This window comes from Bison bison, unplaced genomic scaffold (assembly GCF_000754665.1).
Source record: "Bison bison bison isolate TAMUID 2011002044 unplaced genomic scaffold, Bison_UMD1.0 scf7180017864371, whole genome shotgun sequence".
NCBI lineage: Eukaryota > Metazoa > Chordata > Mammalia > Artiodactyla > Bovidae > Bison > Bison bison.
Genome location: NW_011494943.1, coordinates 9,998,072 through 10,020,921, shown reverse-complemented (window position 1 = coordinate 10,020,921; position 22,850 = coordinate 9,998,072). Strand labels below are relative to the sequence as shown.

Sequence of the window (22,850 nt, the reverse complement as noted above, 5' to 3'; positions counted from 1 at the left end):
AATTCGTAAAACGCATATTAAAAGAATCTCTCCTGGACTTTCCTGGTGCCCCAGTGGTGAAGCCCCCCCCTGCCAATGCAGGGGACACGGGTTCAATCCCTGGTCCGGGAAGATTCCGCTTGCGGCAGGGCAATTAAGCCCGTGCACCACAACACTGAGCCTGTACGCTGCAGCTACTGAAGCCCACATGCCTTCGAGCCCGTGCTCCACTGACAACTGCCCCAGGCCCGGTGCTGGGGATCACTAGAGCATTTCCATTCATCCATACAACCCTGTGGGTTTGGGTTCCTTCTGAGATTACTTCCTCATTAATAGGTTTTACCCTATCAAAGGCCTCAGATGGACCTGCAGGGAATCCTTTAAGGAGACAATATTCATTCATTATTATACCAAATTTACCAGTGAAGAAGGGCTTCCCTGGTGACTCACATGGTAAAGAATTTGCCTGCAATGCGGGAGACCTGGGTTCAATCCCTGAGTTGGGAAGATCCCCTGCAGAAGGGTATGGCAACCCACTCCAGTATTCTATCCTGGAGAATCCCCATGGACAGAGGAGCCTGGCGGGCTACAGTCCATGGGGTCACCAAGAGTCAGACACAACTGAGTAACTAAGCACCAGTGAGGCAAAAATGACATTGAAAAGTTGATTAGCCTCAGGCTGTCCAATTTATAAGCCGTGGGGGCTGGATTTGAATTCAACAGGCTGCCTTCCGATCACATCAAAATCCTACCCAAGACCCATCCAGGTGTTTCATATTCCTCCTGAAGGTCTCCCAGACCCTGGTGCACGCCTGTGTGCTAAGTCACTTCAGTTGTGTCTGACTCTGTGCGACCCCATGGACTGTAGCCCCCCAGGCTCCTCTGTCCATGGGGATTCTCCAAGCAAGAATATTGAAGTGGGTTGCCATGCCCTCCTCCAGGGGATTTTCCCGACCCAGGGGTCGAACCCATGTCTCTTATGTCTCCTGCATTGGCAGGTGGGTTCTTTACCACTAGTGCCACCAGGAAAGCCCCGCAGATCCTCAACTGGAACCAATTCCCCGTGCTCTTTGCTGTTTGTGCTTCTCATATTGTCTCATTCTGCAAACAGTTTTTCTTGGCCGGGAAGTTTCTGCACCGCAGACCCGTGACCTCCTCTGGGCCTGGGACATGGTCTTGTTCATCTTGGATCCGCCAAGCATCCTGCAGCACCCTCTGCTCAACAAATATTTGTCAGATTGAATTCTCCAAATTTGTTTATTGCCCTATTTCTGTATTTCCTCTGTTTTTCCTTGGCGCCTTGATAATTACTCTCGTTTTCCTCTTCAATGCCAAACTTGCATCACTTGAAAGGAAAAGAGATTTTCCTTTCTTTAAACATCTTTTCCCCCCAGAATCCAAAGTAATATACAATTCATTTGGGGAAAGTTGGAAAATAACAGCAAGAGGAAGGAAGGAGTTATCTTGGATTCCTTTGCCCCCAGGGTCCCTCAGCCTGGGCACCGAGGACATCTGGGGCTGGATCAGCCTTTGTCGTGGGGTAGAGGGAGGGGGAGGGGCTGTCCTGTGCTTTGCAGGATGTTTAGCAGCATCCCTAGACTCCACCCGCTCGATGTCATCAGCATAGCCCTACCCCCAGTTGTGACAGTCGAAAACCGTCTCCAGACTTTGCCACGTGTCCCCCAGAAGGCAGAAATCCTCCCAGTTGAGAATCAGTCCTCCACCCCCAATGGAAGCACCCTTCTGCACGTTGGTATGTCTCTTTCAAAGTCTAGAAAGGGGATTTTTCTGTACCTGGGTCAGAAGAGACGGAGACCAGGATGCAGCCCGTGAAGGGGTGGTGATATCGGCGGGGGTGGAGCCGTGATGGCCTGGCAGTGTCGGAGGCGCCAGGCGGACTGAGAGAGGTCAGCAGAGGCTGGAGGTTCTCCTCAAGGACCTCCTCTTTGGAGCCAAGGCAAACCCAGATTGAAACCTTTCCCTCTTCGCAACTATCTTCAGAACCATTTCCCCAAGTCCCACAGCAAAGTCAGCATCATGACTATGATCATTTTAATCACTTTGGGGCAAAAAAACAGTGTTGCCCAACTTCCAACCAAACTTGGCTCTGGCCCACTTTAGTGATTTCCAGTGAAACAAAGTCCCCTGCAACAGAGGGGGTGTGGAGCCCAGAAAGGTGACTCAGGAGAACGTGCTGTGCTCAGCGAGGCAGGTCTGGGAAGCGACCCCCAGGACGCCTCGGCCAGGGATGTGTAACCCTTCTGAATCTGGTCCTGCGTGGTCCAGTCTCCTGGCTGCCTGGCGGTCAAGGCGTCTGAGGTCGATTCCAACATGACTCAAGTTCTGGACTTGCCCATCCCAAACCCTGCAAGACACTCAGTTGCCAGATTCCATGGCAATTCCATGAACATCTTTTTCTACCACTCACTCCCTCCAGGACCTATGGCTCCTCTTCTCTCCCTCAACCCTCCCCATCACCCTGCAGCTTAACCTCCTCCCCTCTTCCAACAGTAGGTGGGAGGGGAAAAGGAGGAATTGGGTCAATGGCAGGGTCTGGAGGAAGACAGGAAGTGTGAGAACACTTCCTGGTTAATTATTTTTATCTTCCAGAGCCCCAGAATGGATGTGTGGTGAATCCTTTAAGGAGAGGATTTTCATATACAAGTCTAAGTTTCTTTGTATCTGTTCAAAAACCGGTCCCAGCACTTTGGGGGGCCCGCCCACTTCCAGGGTGTCAGCCAGCATTCTGATAGTGAACTCCCAGCCCTCAGGCTACACATATTTGCCTTGTGGCCACACCCAGCTCAGTGCCCTTGGACAAAAGCATTTTATAACCATGGTTTTCCCTCTTCCCTGATCATCATCGGGTAACCAGCTGCTCTGAGAGGGAAGAGAAACCCGGGATCTCCCTGGATTAGAAGGAATTTAGAAGACAAGTCCAAATGGCCTATGTAGCTCAGGAATTGCCTCTCAGCAGAAAACTGAACACAGCCATGGTTTCCTGGATGCCGGTGATGCGCACAGCATCAGGCAAGAGCTTGGGAGGCAGGGATGCCACTGCAGATTATAAACACCCCATAACCTCAAGGCGATTACCAGCCAGTGAAGGAGACAGCCCAAGGCAAAAACGGCAGATGTTGACTCAAAACGAGACATTCTGGAGGCTTCCTGGGTGGCTCAGTGGTAAAGAATCCGCCTGCCAATGTAGGAAACACGGGTTCAATCCCTGATCCAGGAAGACCCCCTGTGCCGCAGGGCAATGAAGCCCATGCACCACAACTATTGAGCCATGTGCTCTAGAGCCTGGGAGCCACAGCTACTGAAGCCCGCGGGCCCTAGAGCCGGTGCTCCGCTACAACAGGGGCCAGGCAATGAGAAGCCCACGCGCCACAACTAGAGACTAGCCGCCATTCTCCGCAACTAGAGAAAAGCCCACTCAGTGACAAAGAGCCAGCACAGCCAAAACGAAACAAACTAGAAATTTAAAAAAGATATTCATCTACCAAAAAAAAAAAGGAGAGAGACATTCTAGGCCTGTGCTGTGCCCTGCAGTAGCTACCAGCCACCTGTGGCTATTTCATTTTAAACCAATTAAAATTAAAGAACATTCTAAGGACTTCCCTGGCGGTCCAGTGGTGAAGACTCCACACTTCCATAGCAGGGGGCACGGATTTGATATCTGCTTGGGGAACTAAGACCCCGCATGCTGCATGGCACTGCCAAAAAGATAAAATAAAGGAAAGATCATTCTAAATTCTGTTCCCAGTCACACTAGGCGCATTCCAGGGTCTCAATGGCTACAGGGAGCTGGGAGCTACCATACTGGAGGGCAGAGAACAGAACATTTCAATCACCGTAGAAAGCTCCACTGGGCAGCTCAGTCCTATTAACATGAAGTTGGGGGGTGGGGGAGTAGGAAGCATGAGCAAACAGTGGGCCAGAAATCTGGGAGTCATTTAGATGCCTTCCTCTCACATGCCCGCCACACTGAATCAGTCACCAACCCTCCTTAATATCTCCTGAAGGACTCTGCTCCTCTGTACCAGCTGACGCTTTCCAGGAGCTCTGGCCGGGCCCCAGACCTCAATTTACCCCCAAGACAAATATCTTCGTCTGGCTTTTCTAGGGCCTGGACATCAATCCCCAAATTTCACACTCATCTCCCAAGAAAGCTGGGCCTAAGATAGGATGTCTTCCCACACCTAATGTCTTCTAGGTAAGAAGGCGACTTGACTCAGCATCCAATCAGAGCCTGTCTCAACCCAGCATCATCCATCCCTCAGCTCAGCAAGCGGCACATCTGCTCCTGCCCCCCTCTCCCCTCCCTGATGATCTCTCCACCAGAAAGGAAGCCCTGGAGCTGCCTCTCTGCTTCGACATCTGGCGGAAATTCTCCACTTGAGATGCTCAGAGCTCTCCAGCTGCTGCAAGAGGTCCCCTGGACTCAGATCCTGGGGTGCCCAGAAAGAAGAAAGCCCCATATTGGGGTGTCCCTCTGGCCCTGATGACCATCAGGATTGTCTAACACGTGGCATCTGCTTTCCTTCCCCAGAAGCCATTCATCACACTCATTTTCCACTTACCAGGCTCCTCCAGTGATGCGCAGGAGGGAGGCAGAGTGACGTCCACTTGATAAATGACGTTTGCTCACCAAACCCAGGAACCCAATTCATATCTAATTTTCCCTTCTGTAATGGGGCAGCCCCAGCTGGTCTTGGGCCCTCTCTGGCTTCCTCCCAACACGCTAGAGGAAGCAGCGGTGGGGGATGGGGATCCTTTATTAAAGAAACTCCAGTCAGGTAAAGAATTAGCCTGCAAAGCAGGAGATGCAGGAGACACGGGTTCAATCCCTGGGTTAGGAAAATAACCCAGAGGAGGGCATGGCAATGTACTCAGTATTCTTTGTGTGTGTGTGTGTGTCTCCCTTTTAAAAAAAAAATTACTTATTTATTTAATTGGAGGCTAATTACTTTACAATCTCGTGGTGGTTTTTGCCATACATCGACATGAATCAGCCACATGTGTACATGTGTCTCCCCATCCTGAACCCCCCACCCACCTCCTTCCCTACCCCATCCTTCTGGGTTGTCCCAGAGCACCGGCTTTGACCCAGTCAGTATTCTTGCCTGGAGAATCCCATGGACAGAAGAGGCTGGCGGGCTACAGTCCATGGGGTAGAAAAAAGCCAGATGCGACTGAGCACGCACACATGCGCCGGTCAACTGGGGGTAAGCTGAGCCTTTCCCAAAAGATGAAGGCGTCCTGGTGCCCATCTCCCTCGCTGAATCTCTTTCTTCTCCTTTTTCCAAGAAGCTGTTCTCTGGTTTAGAGGAAGAGGGTTTATTTTCTTAAGGTTTGGGGGTTTATTTGTTCCCTCCAAAGCCCAAGGCCAGGGATGGCAATGAAGTCTTCCAGGGCTACTTGCTGATGAATAAGCGAGGGCTTCCTTTGCGCTGACTTGGGACCAAACAGCCAAGGTAAGACGGGCCAGGCCTCCTCCCCATCCTGAAACATCTCCATCCTCTCCTGGGGCAACTCTCTGTGCCTAGACCAGAAAGGGCTCACCTGGAGCTGAGAGCAGACACTGCCTAAATCTCTGCCCAGGCCCTGCAAACAAGGAGACCACGTGGGCCGCAGGCGGCGGGCCTTCGGGGGCACCTGGCCAGCCCAGCCTCCCCAGTGCAAACAAAGATTTCCTTGACTAGAGCCCTGTCCTTAGATCACCTCCCAGCTGTGAGGCCTCGGGCGGCAGGCTTGCCCCCGCTTTGAGAACCGTGCGAGAGAGAAGAGCCACTGACAGCTCGTGCTCGCCGGAGCCCACGTCGCAGGTGGCCTGGGCCCTGGCCCACTGCCCCGCAGTGGTGACACCCTCAGAGGGCTGACCGCCCCCAAGACGGAGGGTGGGAAGTAGCTGGGAATTCCACGGCCACCGCACTATCCCCTTTACAAGCAGCACAACCGTTTTCAATTTTCTGGGACCTGAAAATCACTGCCGTGTTTTACAGCCATCTCCAGGGACGGGGCAGGGCGGGGGGAGTTTGGCAAAAGGTAGAACGTTGTCCCACATCTAGTGGCTTCTAAGTCAAGAGCGTAATTTAGCTCAGCATCCAACAGTCCCGCCACCTCCCGATCCAGCCCAGACGGCTCTGGCTCTCGTGTGCGCTGCAGAGCGCCTGCCGGAGATGACCACCCGCCTCTCCGCCCCTGCTCCGGCCCACCCTGTCTCCCAGTGATTACCCTGCGCAACCTCCCCTTTAGAGACAGGTGTTTTCCAGGCTGTATCCTCAGCTCTCAGCCCCTCTCACTCCAAACGCTTTCTGCCCGTCTTTTCCTGTATGATGGCTTCAGCAGATGGGTCCTCGATCCTTGTCCCCAGCAGGCGTCCCTGACCACCAAGCTCTGGGCCTGTGCTCTCCACAACAGTAGTGTCTGGCCCCTGGGGCCAGATACATTAATGACAGCTAAACAAAGTGAAAATTTCCGTTCTCCGTCACTCAAGCACATCTTAAGTGGCTCCCCTCCTGGACAGCACAGCTGGGAGGACACGTCCATGGTTGCAAAGTCCTATTGGACAGCGCTGGTCCGGACCCAGGTGTCCAGCTGTCTTCAGACCAGGTCTCCTCAGTCTGTCGTAAGATGCTCGAGCCCCGTGTTAGCTTTCTGTCTTCTCTCTCAGCCCCCAACAGCTCTGCTCCTACTCCTGCATGTACAGCTGTTCACACAGGGGCCGCAGGCTGGCACCTGGGAGACCCCTGGACCCCTGCTTCTCCCGCACCATCACCAGGCCTCCTGAAGGTCTTCTCTCCCCTTCTAGGCTGCCATCACCGCTTTTCTCTCAGCCCTGCATTTGTCTCGTCTCTCCTCTGCCTTCCAAACTGCTTGCCAGAGGCCACTTTCAAACCTGCACATCTGAATGCCACCCTTGGCCCCAAAGGCTTCCCACGAAAGTAAAGGAAATGTTTAAACTTCACCATCTATCTCCCGTCTCATCTCTGGCCCCTCATCCCCACCCCTGCACCTGTATCCTTCACGCCAGCCACCTAGAGCCACTGGAAGTCCCAACAGAAGTCACACCACGGTCTCATCCTCCATATCTTTCTCCTGCCACCTTCCCCGTTGCCGTGTCCTTCAGACCCCAGCCTGATGCCACCTCTTCCAGGAAGTTTCCTCCCCCAGCATCTGGCACAGAGCGGCTTTCTTGTCTGGTCCCCTCACAGGCCAGGAGGTCCTCACACACAGGTGATGCGTTTTTCACAAGCATCTCCAGGGTCTGGGGTCTGACTTTCAGTACTGACTGAATTCCGCACTCCCTTTCAGGCCTTCTCAAGTAGCAGAGCCATCGTCCAAAGAGGACTCAAGCCAGTGTGTTCAGCTCTGTCTCTAATTTGGAACGTGGGTGGTCTGCAGTAGGGGGAGAAGGGAAGTGGGGAGAGTGACCAAGGACACACTATTATGTGTCATCAGAATGCGGAATCCTGGTGTGACCAGGTAGCCGTCTTTGCCTCAAATGCTCCTCTTATCAGCACTCAAAGCCTTCTACTTCAAAAAAAAAAGTTACGGGCTTCCCCGGTGGTCCAGCAGTCAAGAATCTACCTGCCAGTGCAGGAGACAAAGGTTCCGTCTCTGGTCCAGGAAGACCCCACATGCCATGGGGCAACTAAGCCTGTGCGCCCGGGTGCTGCAGCCACTGAAGCCGCGTTCCTAGAGCCCGTGCACCGCGAGAGGAGCCACCATGAGGAGAAGCCCCTGTACCTCAACGAAGAGCAGCCCCCACTCACCACAGCTAGGGAAAGCCCACGAGCAGCAACGAAGATCCAAAAAGAAAAAAATTTAAAAGAAAAATAAGAGTTGCAACCCACTGCCTCCATCAACCAAAGTTACAAACCACCTCCGAGATCCTGCAAAAGCTGTCTAATCAAATGACGGTACATCCACACAATGGAAAGCTAAAAACGAGGTGGTTGCTCAGGGCGACAAACTCAAGCGCCTTTAGCCATTGACCGTGGTCTGGGCTGTAATGTCATAGGGAGGGGTGGAGACTGCAACAACAAGGAAACACATGCTCCATTTAAAGGCATTTAAATAAACAAATCGGAGAAGGCAATGGCAACACACTCCAGTGTTCTTGCCTAGAGAATCCCAGGGACGGCGGAGCCTGGTGGGCTGCCATCTATGGGGTCGCACAGAGTTGGACACGACTGAAGTGACTTAGCAGCAAATAAACAAATAAATGATGCTGGGAGGTGGGCAACCTCAGCCAGCAGCACTAAGGACTGACCTCTGTCAACAGATGAGTATTTACGGGCATGAAAAGATGTTCATAAAATGCTGATGAGTTTAAAATGCAGGTTGAAAACAAATGTACATAAGAACACATCCACACACGCACATACAGTAACTGCAGAGACCCAAAGGCCACCCACCTGGCTGCTGACAGCAATTATCTCCGAGTGATGAAAATATGGATGTTTGCCATTTTCTTATTTTAGTATCTCTGGGGTTTTCCCCTATAATAGTCACATATTTTTTCACATTAAGTACACATTATTTTCCACTTAGAAAAATGACAAATAAGCCCCACTCTGGGGATTGAGAGAGCATTTTGTTTATTCTGAGGAATTTGAGTCTATTCGAGGGAGAGGAGAACGGGGGAGGGGCTTGGGGACACTGTGGCGAGTTTGGGGCTCAAGCCAGACTGTGTGGAATATAAATTGTCCTCGTGTTAAAGTCCCACGTTCTTTCGTAAGTGTGTGTTGAGTGTCTGCTGAGCACTGGGAAGAGGGCTGGGTTCTAGCAATGTGATGGAAAAAGAAGAAGACACAGTGCTCCGATCAGGCAGCAGAACCCTGGAGTTACCGTGGGTGCTGGTTATGCGGGAGAAGGTGCCGGAGCGGGGCTAGAATCAGGCCAGCCGGAGAGAACACGTTCTCTAGAAGCAGGGGATTTGTTCTGCCTTTCACACACCAATCACTGGTGACTCGCTACTGAAGGAAGCTGCCTGCAGCCATCAAACAGGAGGAAATGGAGAAAAACCCATGAGCCCATTGTCAGGCATGGTCAGGCGCATTAATGGGCCCGTGAGCAGCCCTGTCCATTACCAGAGATTGCTTCTAACAAAGCTCTACCGTGACCACTGGTTAACCACCTGCTGCGTGCTGGGCTCTGGGCACATACCTTACGGAGGCTACTGCACTTGACCCCTACAGCCACTTCGATTTCTCCAAGGAACAAATGGGCTCAGAGTCAGGGAGTCACCGCTCAGGCCCTGCTGTGGCAGGTGCTAGAGCTCAGGTGAGACCCAGGTGTGCCTGACAGCAGAGCTCCTGCTGCTGCGCCTCAAGGGGGCCTCCAGGAAGAAGCCAGGTAGGATGGGCTGGTTCTACCAAACCACGGTCCAGCGGGGGGGCCCCCACCTTCTGGGCAGGCATTCACTTGCTTAGCTCACTCGGTTACCGTGGGAACAGCAGCAGCAGCCCCGGGCCCTGCAGAAATTATCTCCCAGCTGAACCCTCGTGTCCATCCCTCCAGCAGATTGCTGAGGGCCTGTCCCAGGCCCAGCACCATGCAGGGCACTGGGGCAACCCTGATAACCGTCTCATCAAAGTGATGTGCTAAGATCTCTTGGGGTCGTATCTTAACACCCACTGCTGGAGCTGAACTCCTTTGGGTTTAGGCACAGAATCACCAGGAGCCCCCGTCACACCTCAGAATGGAAGGGCGTGGGGGCTACGGCCCATTGAATGTCCATGTTGAGGGCCCTGCTCTTGCAGGGTAGAGAGCAAACGGTGCATGGGTGAGGTCTGGAGGGGAGGGAAGAGGGACGCCCACATTCACAGGGATGGTGAGCGTCCCATGCCCTCTGATGCTCAGAAGCAAAGGGGTCTGAGGCTGAGTGCAGCTCGCAGAGGGGAGTGGTGTAGAGAATTGACTCTGGGGGACTGCCCTGGCAGTCCAGTGGCTAAGACTCTGTGCTGCTAATGCCGGGGGTGCAGGTTCAATCCCTAGTCAGGGAGCTAGGATCCTGCGTGCTGCATGGAGCAGCCAAAAGATAATAATAATAATCGACACTGTGGATGCACTGAGTGTGCCCTGTGTCTGCCTATCCCTCAGAGGTTGCCTGGGGTCAGGTGTGGGGGCCCCAGAGGAGAGGTCCCTGCACAGAGGGAACCGGGAGAAGAACACAGTATCAGAAGGGAACAAAGTGGAAACGGCAGGCATTGAACTCTAGCACAGCTCCCCAGCTTCCCAGGCCTGGGTCTGCTTGTTCCATGGATATTCTCAGGGTCTCTTTCTCATAGGTCTACACAGATTACAGTACCATGGGTCTTATTCTCGTGTGAAAGTGTGAGTTGCTTAGTCATGTCTGACTGTTTGCAACCCCATGGACTGTAGCCCACCAGGCTCCTCTGTTCATGGGATTCTCCAGGCAAGAAGACTGGAGTGGGTAGCCAGATCCTTCTCCAGGGGATCTTCCCAACCCAGGTCTCCCACATTGCAGGCAGATTCTACCACGTGAGCCACCAGGGAAGCCCCTTGTTCTCATAACTATATCTTAAATAGAGGGAGGAAGGGAACTTCCCTGGTGGTCCAGTGGTTAAGACTCTGCTCTTCCATTGCAGAGGGCATGGGTTTGATCCCTGGCCAAGGAACTAAGATACTGCATGATACACTGTGCAGCCAAAAAAAAAAAAGGCGGTGGGGAGAAGTGGAAGGTGGGGGATAGATGTCCTGAATGCTGGAAAATCTGAGAGCCAGGGCTACTCTGAACCCCACCCAGATCCACCCATCTCTCACCAGAACTCACTTCAGACTCTTCACAAGCAGAAAGAGCCCAAGTGTTTCCGAGCACACCCCAGTCACCCACCCTGACCACCAGCCTCAGAACCTGCAGGCAGAGGGGCAGAGCCCAGCCCAACCAACGTCTGGCCTGCACCCGCCCGCAGCACCACCAGGGCTGGCAGCCTTCCCAGGCGAGGTCCTTTTCCTCTGCTAGTCCCCAGGGCAGAGGACGGCTGGTAACCAGATGTCCCCACTTGGGAGGGGGTGCAAGGGAGGCAAAGGGTTTGGGGCCTTCCCCCAAGTGGGGATCCACCAGTGGCCAACAGCAACATCTGACACAGCACAAGACGCCATGAACCTGGGGTCCACAGGCTCCCCACACCCCCCACGGCCCCCCCCGCCTGTCTGCCTCCTTCCCATCCCGCATCCCTGCCCACAGTCTCCTGCTCTGCTCCATCTCATTTCAAGAAAATTTCAAACGAGCCAAGGAGATGGTCAGGCAGGGAAGTGGTCAGACATGGAGGAGCAGGCAGGCCCAAAGCTCTCCTGATGGCCATCCTGAATGAGACAGGAAGCCAGGACAGGACTATGCTTGTGCCGTCCACAGCTGGAGAGGGGTTCACTCCAAAGGCCTCTGCGCAGGCCAGGGACAGCTGGGTGGGCAGTGGGGGGCCTCCCACACCCATTCCGCTTTGAGCTCAGTCCTGGGAAGCAAGCATGGGAAGGATGAGTGGCTTCACAGGGTCTGGGAGTTGCTTCTGCCTCCAACTGCTCAGGCACTGCTCGGTTGCAACCTTGATGAGGACTCAGAGATAAAGATGCCCCCAAAGGTCTCAAGAGCTCCCACGCCTGCTCATGGCACCAAGCCGCTCTCCAAGAGGCAGGAAGACAAAGGTCAGAGGTCACAGGCCGCAGTGGCAAAAGTTTCACCACGGGCTTGGGGAGGAAGGGAAGAGCCAGCGTGCCCACTTCTGCATGTCTGTAGTTAAGCACAGAACTGGTCCTGCCAGGCCGGGGATGCCCAGGCGGCGCCCCAGGGATCCCAAATCCTGGGACCCAGGGGACCGGCTCCCTGGGCTGCCCCGAGAGCACAGAAGGAAGCACCTGGTCAGGCTCTGATGGTCCTTTTCCAAATCCTTCTCACTGTGAGCAGGTGGTCCCTCGCATTGTGGGAGAGGTCAGTTCAAGGAGATGTCAAGAGTCCCATCCAGGAAGCTGCCCTGTCTCATTTGACTTTATGAGAAGGCAGATTTCAGCAGGTAAAAACAGGAAGAAAATAATTAGCCTTAGCACACGTGGTAGTTACACCACCAAGATGAAGTGTCCTGGGATGCCATGGGCCCCACTGAAGGTTGCTGGGCTCTCAGAGCGGGGGGACAAGGCTGCTTCCAAAACGGCCATTTCTCTCTCTAGTAGGTGAGCAGGCAGAGTTACCTTAAGTTGTCAGCAGAGTGTGGGGACCATAACAGAAGGGAAACTTTCTATTCTTCCTCTACTTTGCAAACTACCACCTCTCGCCTATGATCCTGGAGCCTCAGCCACCCCCAACTCCGGGAACAGGGACCCACACAAGGGTCCGGCCCCTGAAGACAAAAACCCAAAGACAAGCTCACGTCCAGTGAGGGCGCCCAGCAGCATGACTGTATCTATGAAATTCTTTTCATCTTTGTTTTGATGGGTAAAGTTCAATGCCAGAATATTTGGTTTATGAGTCATGCTAATTACAGCTGGGAAGGGGGGGTGGGTGGAGGGAAGGGAGTGAGGCACCAGGAAGAACAACAGAAAGAAGCATGTTCCAAAAGAATTATGCTGCGCTGGTTGCCCTGAATAGGGAGGTTACGTCCCAGGAATGAGGCGGGAGTTGCCTGCAGGCTTCCCGAGGCCATGTCGGCTTTCTCAGCTCCCACCTGCAAGCATGCCCCTCGCTGGCTGGCTGCACCTGCCCCAGACAGGCAGCGGTGTCCTCTGGCTGAAAGATGGACCATCCAAGGCCTCTGGCACCTGCATTTCTCTGTCTTCCTGACCCGCTGCTCACTTTGGCATCCCAAGAGACTCAAGATGAGAGAAGGAAGGGGGAGAGAGAGCCAGAAGAGAGGGCCAGGGTCCCTGGGAAGCAGAACCTGGCTGTCTTGGCCCCAAGGAACTTTCTCTTTGGGCAGCTGGGAAGTAGAAATCTGCAAACTTGAGAAGCTTGGGTTTTCCAGCCTCCGTTTGGAAAGCTGCACATCCTTGAGCAAGTCACATCCCTTCTGGGCACAGAGATGCAGGCCTCGGGTCCTCCACCTACTGCCTCTGGGCAAGCCACAGTCTCTCTGAGCTTATCAGGGATGACAGTGCCATTGGTAGAATTGTTGAGAATCAGCATTTGCTCATTGCTTATTGTGTGGGAATCACACAGATACACACACGCACGTGTACTGTCATCATTTATATTGCTACTACTATTGTTGGGTCATCCCTAAGCTCCTCTTATGCTCAGGTTAAGAAGGAGAGTGGAGAAGGAGGGCGGGAGAGGACAGCTCAACCCTCTGGTCCCCCATCTCCCCTTCACCTGTGTGTTTCAGTCCCCATCTCCCCTTCACCTGTGTGTTTCCGGGCTCTCTGGTCAGCAGGGACAGTGAGCAGGCCTTGTGGAGCATGTACTTCTTGCCCGGCCTCTCCCGGCAGCACACACAGTCAAGTGCCTCTATGTGTGACCTTGCACGTGGGGCTGTCCGCGTGCTTCCCTGAACTATAAAAAGCAAAGGCCCAGCAGCCTCTGAGGACCTCACATCCTCCCCCCGGGGACCCAGGATGTAGCTGGCGGTTGAGAAAACTCAGTTTCTCAGGACACTCCCCATTTTCAAAGCTTGGGAGGAGGAAACTCCTAGTGTGCCAAACTGCCTCCGTTCTTAGAAACCAAGTGAAAGAGAGAAGAGACAGGAACAAGTCACAGGGTGGGCCGCCCCCCCGAGTGGGTCAGCCTGAAGCACGCTGGGGTCCCACGGGAGACACAGCAGCTGTGCACGGCGAGGCCCAGACTCACATGACATGTGTGCCCTAGACAGGTGGGCTCACACCTGTGCTATGGAGATGCCTGGCATTTCGTGCTGCACCGAGAGGCATGTGCCATCCAGAGGCTTAAGGGCAGCTCAGCGACTCCAGCCCCAACCAGGGCCACCTTCGTGATGCCGGCAGACCAGAGGGTCCCCGGGAAAGGGACACCATTTTTTCCTGTCCAGACTGGATCCCCTCCAGGAACACCAAAGCCATTAGATGCAGGGGCCAAAGTCAGCATTCCCTGTTCTGTGTGGGGTCCAAGTTGCCCACAGGCAAGGCTGGATCTCACATGATCCAGGAGATATTGGGGCAGGAGATACTGGGGCAGGAGCTCCCCACCAGGGATAGAGGGGGAACTTGGGTATCATTCCTTTCCTTTTCACACCCGGAGAAGAATGAAGCAATGTAAACACGCCACAAAAATCAAGGGAGGTCCAACCATTCCCAGGGGCTTCCCAGGTGGCTCAGTGGTAAAGAATCCGCCTGTCAATGCAAGACCACGCGGTTCGATCCGTCGGTGGCGAAGGTCCCCTGGAGGAGGAAATGGCAACCCACTCCAGTATTTTTGCCTGGGAAATCCCATGGACAGAGGAGCTTAGCGGGCTACAGTCCATGGGGTCGCAAAGAGTCAGGCACCACTTAGGGACTAAAACAAACAAACAGAACCAGTCATTCCCAACAGCATCTGCCACGGAGCCTCCTGCTTCCTGGTCACAGATGGAGACCACGCCACGGCTCTCCGTGGCATCTCCACCAAGGCAGGCAGCAGCAGGAACCCGCACCGGACCCTTCCCGCAACTGGTCTCTCTGCCCCTTGGCAGCAAGTGCCCCCGACCCCTCCCACTATGCTCCTCGCCCGCTGCCCGCCCCAGTCAAGGTACCGATTCTCTGAGTATGCTGAAGACAGAAAAAGGAGCTCCGGGCCCCCCTACCCTCGCCCCGCACAAACACCCCGCCCACCAGGCCACCTACCGCCAACCACCGGCGTCCGGGAGCGAGCTGGCCGCCCGCGTTCTCCCCGCGGCCTCTCTTACAGCATCTCCCAGCGGCGGAGCCTCCTCCCGGCCAGGTCGAGGGAAGACCAGACTTGTCGAAGGAGAGAGCAAGCAGGAAGAAAAAAAAAAAGTCCTCCGGAACAGAGGGCCCCGAAAGTTTGCGGGGAGGGGGTGGGTGGGAGGGGAGGTGGTGCAGGCAACAGCCGACCCCTTCCCGGCACCTGGATCGCCTGGACTCGGAGGTTTCTTTGGCCAGAAGCGGAAACGCGGTTTCTCGAAAGTAGAGGAAGAGCCGAAGAAAGCGGGACAGACGTGTAAGGAGCAAATCCCGGCCAGATGTGAGCGGCCGCGGAGCCTCGAACGCTCCCAGCGCATTTTATCCAAACAGCAGCCGCCGAGGATTAACTGTGTGTGTGCCCGGGGGGGGAGCGCCCGCGCCGCCCTCCTCCTGGCAACCCTAGGAGCCAGCAGGCTGGGGACTGGCCACTGGGGGTGGGGTTCTGAGGGTCTGGAAGTCCCTCCTGGTGTGGGGGGGCCAGGCGTCCAAGGACAAGGAGAGTTGGGAACTGCCAGAGTTGCTGGGCAGCAGGGGGCTAGGCTCCAAGGCTCTCAAGGGGCACTTGCAGCCACCCCACCCCCATCGGTTCCCAGATGGTGGCAGACCTGAGACATCCAGCTGGGGTGCCAGGGGCCTTGGACAGGTTTGAGGGAATCTGTGAACGCCCAAACAGAATGCAAAATTGCACGTGTGCCTGTGTGTGTGCACACACGGGTGTTATTGGACGCTGACGGTCTAATGCTTTGATCAGATTCTTCGAGGAGGCTGTGATCCAAAGGTTAAGAACCCTGGCTGGGGGTGCAGACTTTCTGGGTGACATGTGAGCCAGGGTGGGGCCAGCAGGGACGTCAGCGTTTCTCAGTCTCTATCGGGCCTTTCATTCCTTGATATGAAAAACAGACATTTTCTCCATCTTATACAAAAGTTCTTTTGCAACAACATCCTTTGCCCCCCAACTCCTTCCCTGCATCCTGATAACTGCCCTGGGCTTCTCAAGAGCTGCCCCTGGTCAAGCTGGTCTCCATCCCCAAAGTCTGAGTCAGACCAGATAGTTCTAGCGTCTTATCATATCAAGAGAAGTAGAACGATCTGTCTTGAGAAACACAACTCTGTTGTGGCGATAAAATTTTGGGGGGAGGGATTTCTCCCCATCTCCCACGGTCTCTCCAATCTGTCTGGATGTCCTCCCTGCACTTTTTGTTTTGTGGTCACTCCTCCCAGGACCTCTCCCACTGGCTCTACTCAGACAGGAGATGTAGAGGCAAGGATGATGGATTGGAGTGCTCAGGGCAAAGCAGAGAGACTTCTCCACCTCTGCGTTCCACGTGTTTGCCTGGAAGGCTAAGACATTGAACGAGAGGAGGAGGGGAGTGCGTTTCTGACGCACTCGGCACACCTTCTCACCAGGGCGAGCTGAGAATGGTGGTGATGGAAGAAGAAAGAGGGGCTCTGGGTAGTGGAGAGACCCTGGCCATCAACTCGCTTCTGTGGGAGCAAAGTCACGAGTGGCCCTGATCCTCCGTAGCCCTAGAGAACTTCAAGGACACCATGGAAAGATTAAGTAAATGCTTTTCCCCTGGAGATATGGTTTTATTTCAGCTGGCGTTAGAAGACTCAGAACTGCTCACGATCTTTGGCATGTGTCTGAGACTTGGCAAACCCTACATCCCTGGTAGCTTATCCACACAGGAAAACCCAGAGATAAGCTTGTCTTCGTTCCGTGCATAACCCGAGGACACTTTCCGGTCAACAAGACCCCAGGCCAGCACACCCACTGACCTTCCCCTAGTTGTTTTGTCCTCGAATAACCTTCAAAGCAGGGAGATGGCAGTAACAAAAGAGGCCACCCTGTGGGTTCTTCCTGGACGTTAGAGGATTCAAGTCTTTCTCAGAACTCCTGTGAACTGGGAGCCACCTGAGTGCAATGGGAAAGCCCTCCTTTGTCCTACTCAGGAGACTCAGACCTGGGAAAATCCTGGACCAATACCAGAATTCAATGTGCACAAAGCTAGGCACACAGCTTGAAAGAAACACAGACGTGGAGATGGAAGGTTTGTTCCCTTCCTGCCTCCATGCAAGACGGCTTTGGTGTTGAAGAACTAAAAGACAGTCACCTCTAAGATCATTCCAAGGCATGAACTCAGAGGCCCAATATAGAGCAGAGCTCTAGAAATACAGCCAAAGAAGGACCGTCCCTTTCAGCAGCAGTTGGCTTGTCCTAACAGGAGGCTTCGAGTCCGCAGCCAAGGGATGCTGCCCTACCTCGGTGGGTCTTAGTCTGTAAAGCAGAGCCAGGTCCAGAGTCTCTTCCTGGAACCCATGAAGACAGATGTGTCCGGAGTACGATGCAACTGTCACAAGAGCATCCTACCCTGTGGGCTTTGGGTGGGGCCCCTTCATCAGATGCCTGTATCGTCTTTAGTGGGATAAAGGAAAGACATGCATAGTCACATAGTCTCACATAGTCTCACTTTAAATCACATTGTTCTTTCAAATTTGTTTCATGCCAAATTTAGGGGAACACTGTGTTTTCAGAGTGTTTGTATTGGGGGGATTTGGGGTCAAGTGTGAGAATAGTAATGATAACTATCATTACAAGAATGGTCTTCTTCCCTCTTTCCTGTTGGTTTGAGCCCCCAAATCTCCCAAGAGTTAGAAAGAGATTACTCTTTTTTTTTTTTTTTGAGGCAGAAACTGGGGGGTGGGTGTGTTGATATTAAATGTGGCAACAAGAGCCTGGGGTTTCCCAAGATATTCATGAGAAACAGAAGACTCTGAGGCATGGGAAGTTCCGGAGAACAGGAACTAAAGTCTGAGTACACGCTGGGTAGTGCCATCGGGGCCCACAACCCAAGCCAACAGACAACTGGGCAAAGATTCGAAAGTCTACACTCCCAGAGAAAGCAAAGTCTGCCCTTAAGAAAAGAAATATTATGTCACGCAAACACAGAGCTGGCCGGGGCCTTCATGCCCTTTGTCAGGTATTTCCTTAAAGTGGTAAGTAGTAAAAATTTTGGCGATGCTTGATTCTCTCCATCACGGGTATAGCCTGCCTCCCCCAGCCCACCCCAACCCCACCCGCAGCAACCAGGGCAGAATGTTCTCAGTTCAGCAAATATCTTCTCCTAGGACAGTCTGGGCCAGGGCTAGGACAAGATTGATAGTTTAAAAAAAAAAAAAGCTAACAAATCAGAACTCAAAGCCAGCAGTCATGCTTGGGGAGAGTTCATCAGCCCTGTGATGGGTCAGAGGCCAAAGCCAACCAGAATGATGACCCTCCACCCCACTGGATCAAGGTCTCTTAGGTTCCCAGAGGAGTCATAGACCACGCCCATCTTGGAATTCCCTAGGAGCCCGCACCTCCTACACAAGGATGTCTGGGCCAAACTCCTAAAGTTTTCCTGAACATTCCCAAGTGGCTCCACATTCTCAGACACGGGTTGCTCATGGGATGTAAAACCCAGCAGCTCACGGTGGGGGGAGGGGAGCACACTGCCCGGAATCTCTGCCCAGAGGCAGCACATTCTGTGTACTCTTTGGCAATTCCTTCTCTCTCCCCGGGCACGTCACGATGCTCACTCTGTTTTCTCCTCCTTGGAAAAAACTACGTGACCTCAGTTAACGTCTGCAAGACGCGCAGTTCTAGATAAGCAAAGCCTGTTATTAGCAGCTCTGTGATTCTTTTTCCCACTGAGGCCTCTCCCAGCTATTTTTGGGCCGGGTTGCCCAGCCATCCCAGTCTCAAGGGCAGAGATCGGTATTGCAAACTTTTGAATTCTGTTCCAAAGGGTAACGAAAGGCAGGCAGGCTCCGGTGGTGGTGTCCCACGGCCAAGGGATGGGGGTGGGAGAGATTCTGTGGAGATCTGGAGAAGGAGCTGAGATGGAAACTTGGCAGCCAGACCCAGCTTCCCTGGCTGCTGGCCCACCCTCACTGCTCCTGGATGGTGCTGCCCGTGTTCTGGAAGGCTCCGGGACAGGTGGGAATCGGACTGATAGCTGCCAGGATGGAACAGGCTAATGTGTGAGTGATCTTCAGACCTGGAGAAGACACGCCCACTCTAAGGAGGAGTGCCCTCACAACTCCACGCCAAGTTGGGCAGTAGGGGATAGAAGAATACAGTCGCTGTCTGTCTTTTGCCTTTTATATGCCTCCTGACTCTAATCAAGCCACTTAATGCCTCATGCCTCAGTTTCTCCATCTCTCAATGCTTACTCCCGTTTCCTAGCACTTTCAGTTACACAGAGACAGTCCTAGACAGACCAGTTAGGTAAAACTACTTTACTTGATGCACAAAATTGGAGGCCCTCTAGTGGACGGCACAATTCTATGCCTTGCACTATGAGTGAATGAGTAAGTAGACTCATGAATGAACAATTAAAGTGACAAATTTTTTAGTCTTTCATGCAGAGCCACAGAAATAAAAGGAGAAGGGAATTTCCAGGAGAAGGTCGCGGTGAAGTCTCCTGTGATGCAAAGAAGACAAGGACAATGAAAATTAAAGAAAAACCTGGTTGTACATGACTGCTGACTGGGAGGAGGGCAATTTCATGCCACAGGCTTCCAGGAAGGCAGTGTCTATTCACCAGAGGATACAAGTCCCCTTTGACCTAGTCATCTTTCTTCCAGGAATTTATCCTGCAGATATACTTACAATTGGGCTCCAATAAGTAAGTTCTGGATATGCCCCCTAAGCATCGCTGTAATGCAGAAAGATCACAGATATCCTAAAATGACATCACTAGGGGCCTGGTAAAGTAAATTACATACAGCAGATAGCACGTGGCTCCTTAGAGAATGAAGCCACTCTATGTAATGGTATAGGACAGGCATTCACGTAAGGTGAAAAATTACAAACTTTATTGAAAAACATTAAAGAAGACCTCAGAAAATGGGCCAACCTAGACAGCATATTGAAAAGCAGAGACATTACTTTGTCAACAAAGGTCCGTCTAGTCAAGGCTACGGTTTTTCCAGTGGTCATGTATGGATGTGAGAGTTGAACTGTGAAGAAAGCTGAGCGCCGAGGAATTGATGCTTTTGAACTGTGGTGTTGGAGAAGACTCTTGAGAGTCCCTTGGACTGCAAGGAGATCCAACCAGTCCATCCTAAAGGAGACCAGTCCTGGGTGTTCTTTGGAAGAACTGATGTTGAAGCTGAAACTCCAATACTTTGGCCACCTGATGCGAAGAGCTGATTCATTTGAAAAGACCCTGATGCTGGGAAAGATTGAGAGCAGGAAGAGAAGGGGGACGACAGAGGCTGAGATGGCTGGATGGCATCACCGACTCGATGAACATGAGTTTGAGTAAACTCCGGGAGTTGGTGATGGACAGGGAGGCCTGGCGTGCTGCAGTCCATGGGGTCGAAAAGAGTCGGACACGACTGAGTTACTGAACTGAACTGAACTGAACAGTAAATGGAAAGGCAAACCATGTTCTTGGGTAAAAGACTCATCACCATAAAAATTTCAATTCTCCCCCAATTAATCTACAGATTCAAAGCAATTCCATTCAAAATCCTAAAAAGCTGGGGTGGAGGGGATGTTGTGGGAGGGAGGGGGGAATTGTCCTACAACATATAAACGCTTATTAAAAAGAGGTAATAATGAGGATAGTGGTATTGGAACTACTGTGAAAAATTACACCAGTACAACCTAATAGAAAGCCCCCCCAAACAGACCCACGTATATATGGAAACTTGATCTATGACCAAACAGGCATTGCATACATATCAATGGGAAAAGGATTATTTCCTAAAAAAACCACTGAGATATTGGGGCATCTGTAGAAGAAGAAATAGAAATGACCAAAATATATGATATACAATCTCTCAGTACTCAGACAGTATCCCAGAGAAGATATTTAATGCCATAGTTGGCAAAATTAATAACCTAATAATATCTCTGGAGTGACTTGATCTCTCATCCACTGCATAGTTTTATTTCTTGTTGTAAAAGTTATAATAGGCACTGTGAAAGTGAAAGTCACTCAGTAGTGCCCGACTCTTTGGGACCCAGGCCTGAATACTGAAGTGGGTAGCCATTCCCTTCGCCAGGGGATCTTCCCAACCCAGGAATTGAAACCAGGTCTCCAGCATTGCAGACGGTTTCTTTACTGTCTGAGCCACAAGGGAAGCCCATGAGTCCTGGAGTGGGTAGCCTAGCCCTTCTGCAGTGGATCTTCCCGACTCAGGAATCGAACCAGGGTCTCCTGCATTGCAGGCAGATTCTTTACCAGCTGAGCCACAGGGAAACCCAAGAATACTGGAGTGGGTAGCCTATCCCCTCTCCAAGTGATCTTCCTGACCCAGGAATTGAACTGGGATCTCCTGCATTGCTGGCGGATTCTTTACCAACTGAGTTATCAGGGACGCCCCATATGTAGAGAGAGATATCTTAATAAATAAAAGATTTGAAGAATTTAAAGTAATAACAATATATATGGTATATATGGTACTGGAGAAGACGCTTGAGAGTCCCTTGGACAGCAAGGAGATGAAGCCATTCAATCCTAAAGGAAATCAACCCTGAATATTCATTGGAAGGATTGATGCTGAAGCTGAAGCTCCAGTACTTTGGCCACCTGAGGTGAAGAGCCAACTCACTGGAAAAGACCCTGATGCTGGGAAAGATTGAGGACAGGAGGAGAAGCGAGTGACAGAGAATGAGATGGTTGGATCCCATCACTGAATCAATGGACGTGAGTTTGAGTAAACTCTGGAAGATAGTGAGGGGCTTCTGAGGTGACTCAGTGGTAAAGAATCTGCCTGCCAATGCAGGAGACTCAAGAGACACAGATTCGATCCCTGAGTCAGGAAGATCCCCTGGAGGAGGAAATGGCAACCCACTTCAGTATTCTTGCCTGGAAAATACCATCGACAGAGGAGCCTGGTGGGCTGCAGTCCATGGGGTCACAAAGACTCAAATACTACTGAGCACAGCACAATCAGTCCAGGAGATAGTGAAGGACAGGGAGGCCTAGCATGCTGTAGTCCTCAGCGGTAGCTGAGTCGGACACAACTTAGCGACTGAACAAACACAAACATGGTGTATGGCCAGGATTTAGTTTAGCATGACAGGAAACAAATGAATTCAAGATGGGTCCCCCCACCCTAAAAAAAAAGGCAGAACCATGTCTAGCACATTTGCATTTTTTAAAAGGTAATTTAATGTATGTGTTTGTGATTAGTTTGTGCATCGTGAAATAGCTCTAGAAATAACCACAGAAAACTAGTAATAGTGATTGCCTCTGGGCAGGGAATGCCAAACAGGGTAGTGTGGGGGCGATTATTTTTCATTGTGCACCATTAATGTAATTTGAATTTTTCCCTTGTGCATCTGTAAGTTCTGTACACAGACCTTTTGTTTGGAAACGGATCAACGTTCTGATGTGGTCGATTGGAAGAGCCAAGGAGAGAGGCTCCGGGAAAATGAAAGTGTTAGTTGCTCAGTCGTGTCCCACTCTTTGCGACCCCACGGACTGTAGCCAGCCAGACTCCTCTGTCCATGGGATTCTCCAGGCAAGAATACTGGAGTGGGTTGCCATGACCGCCTCCAGGGGATCTTCCCGACCCAGGGATCGAACATGTATCTCTTAGGTCTTGTGCACTGGCAAGCGGGTTCTTCGCCACTAGCGCCACCTGGGAAGCTCTAATGAATAAGGAGTGGGGAAAAAGAAAGAAAAAAAAAATACTGGAGTGGGTCGCTATTTCCTTTTCCAGGGATCGAAGCCTGCATTGCAGGCGGATTCTTTACCCTCTGAATGAGGGTGGCAGAAAGGGGTCCAAGCTTCCCTGCCTCCAGGAGAGGGATCCTGCAATCTCAGCTGGAGGAATAACAACTCCTTCCTCATAGACTTCATTCCATCCCCTGCTTCCATTTTGGCCAAAGTTCTGGAATAACTCGCCGAAAACGGCCTGCGGGTGGAGCACACTGCCCTCGGGCCCCCTCCCAGCGAGCGGCTCCTCCCCCCGGACCTGCTGGCTGAGCAGCAAAAAAA

General features: G+C 52.4%; 1 protein-coding gene across 1 annotated transcript in view; it reads right to left on the bottom strand.

The window, feature by feature from the left end:
* The window catches only part of C1QTNF1 (C1q and tumor necrosis factor related protein 1), a gene marked incomplete at its 3' end in the record, with an annotated part of 36,834 nt that overhangs the window by 7,045 nt on the left and 6,939 nt on the right, over positions 1 to 22,850 (bottom strand). Inside the window, exon 5 of the mRNA XM_010856520.1 lies at positions 1,774 to 1,877. Coding sequence (XP_010854822.1) covers positions 1,774 to 1,877 — 104 coding nt within the window. The remainder of the gene's footprint in view (positions 1 to 1,773; positions 1,878 to 22,850) is intronic.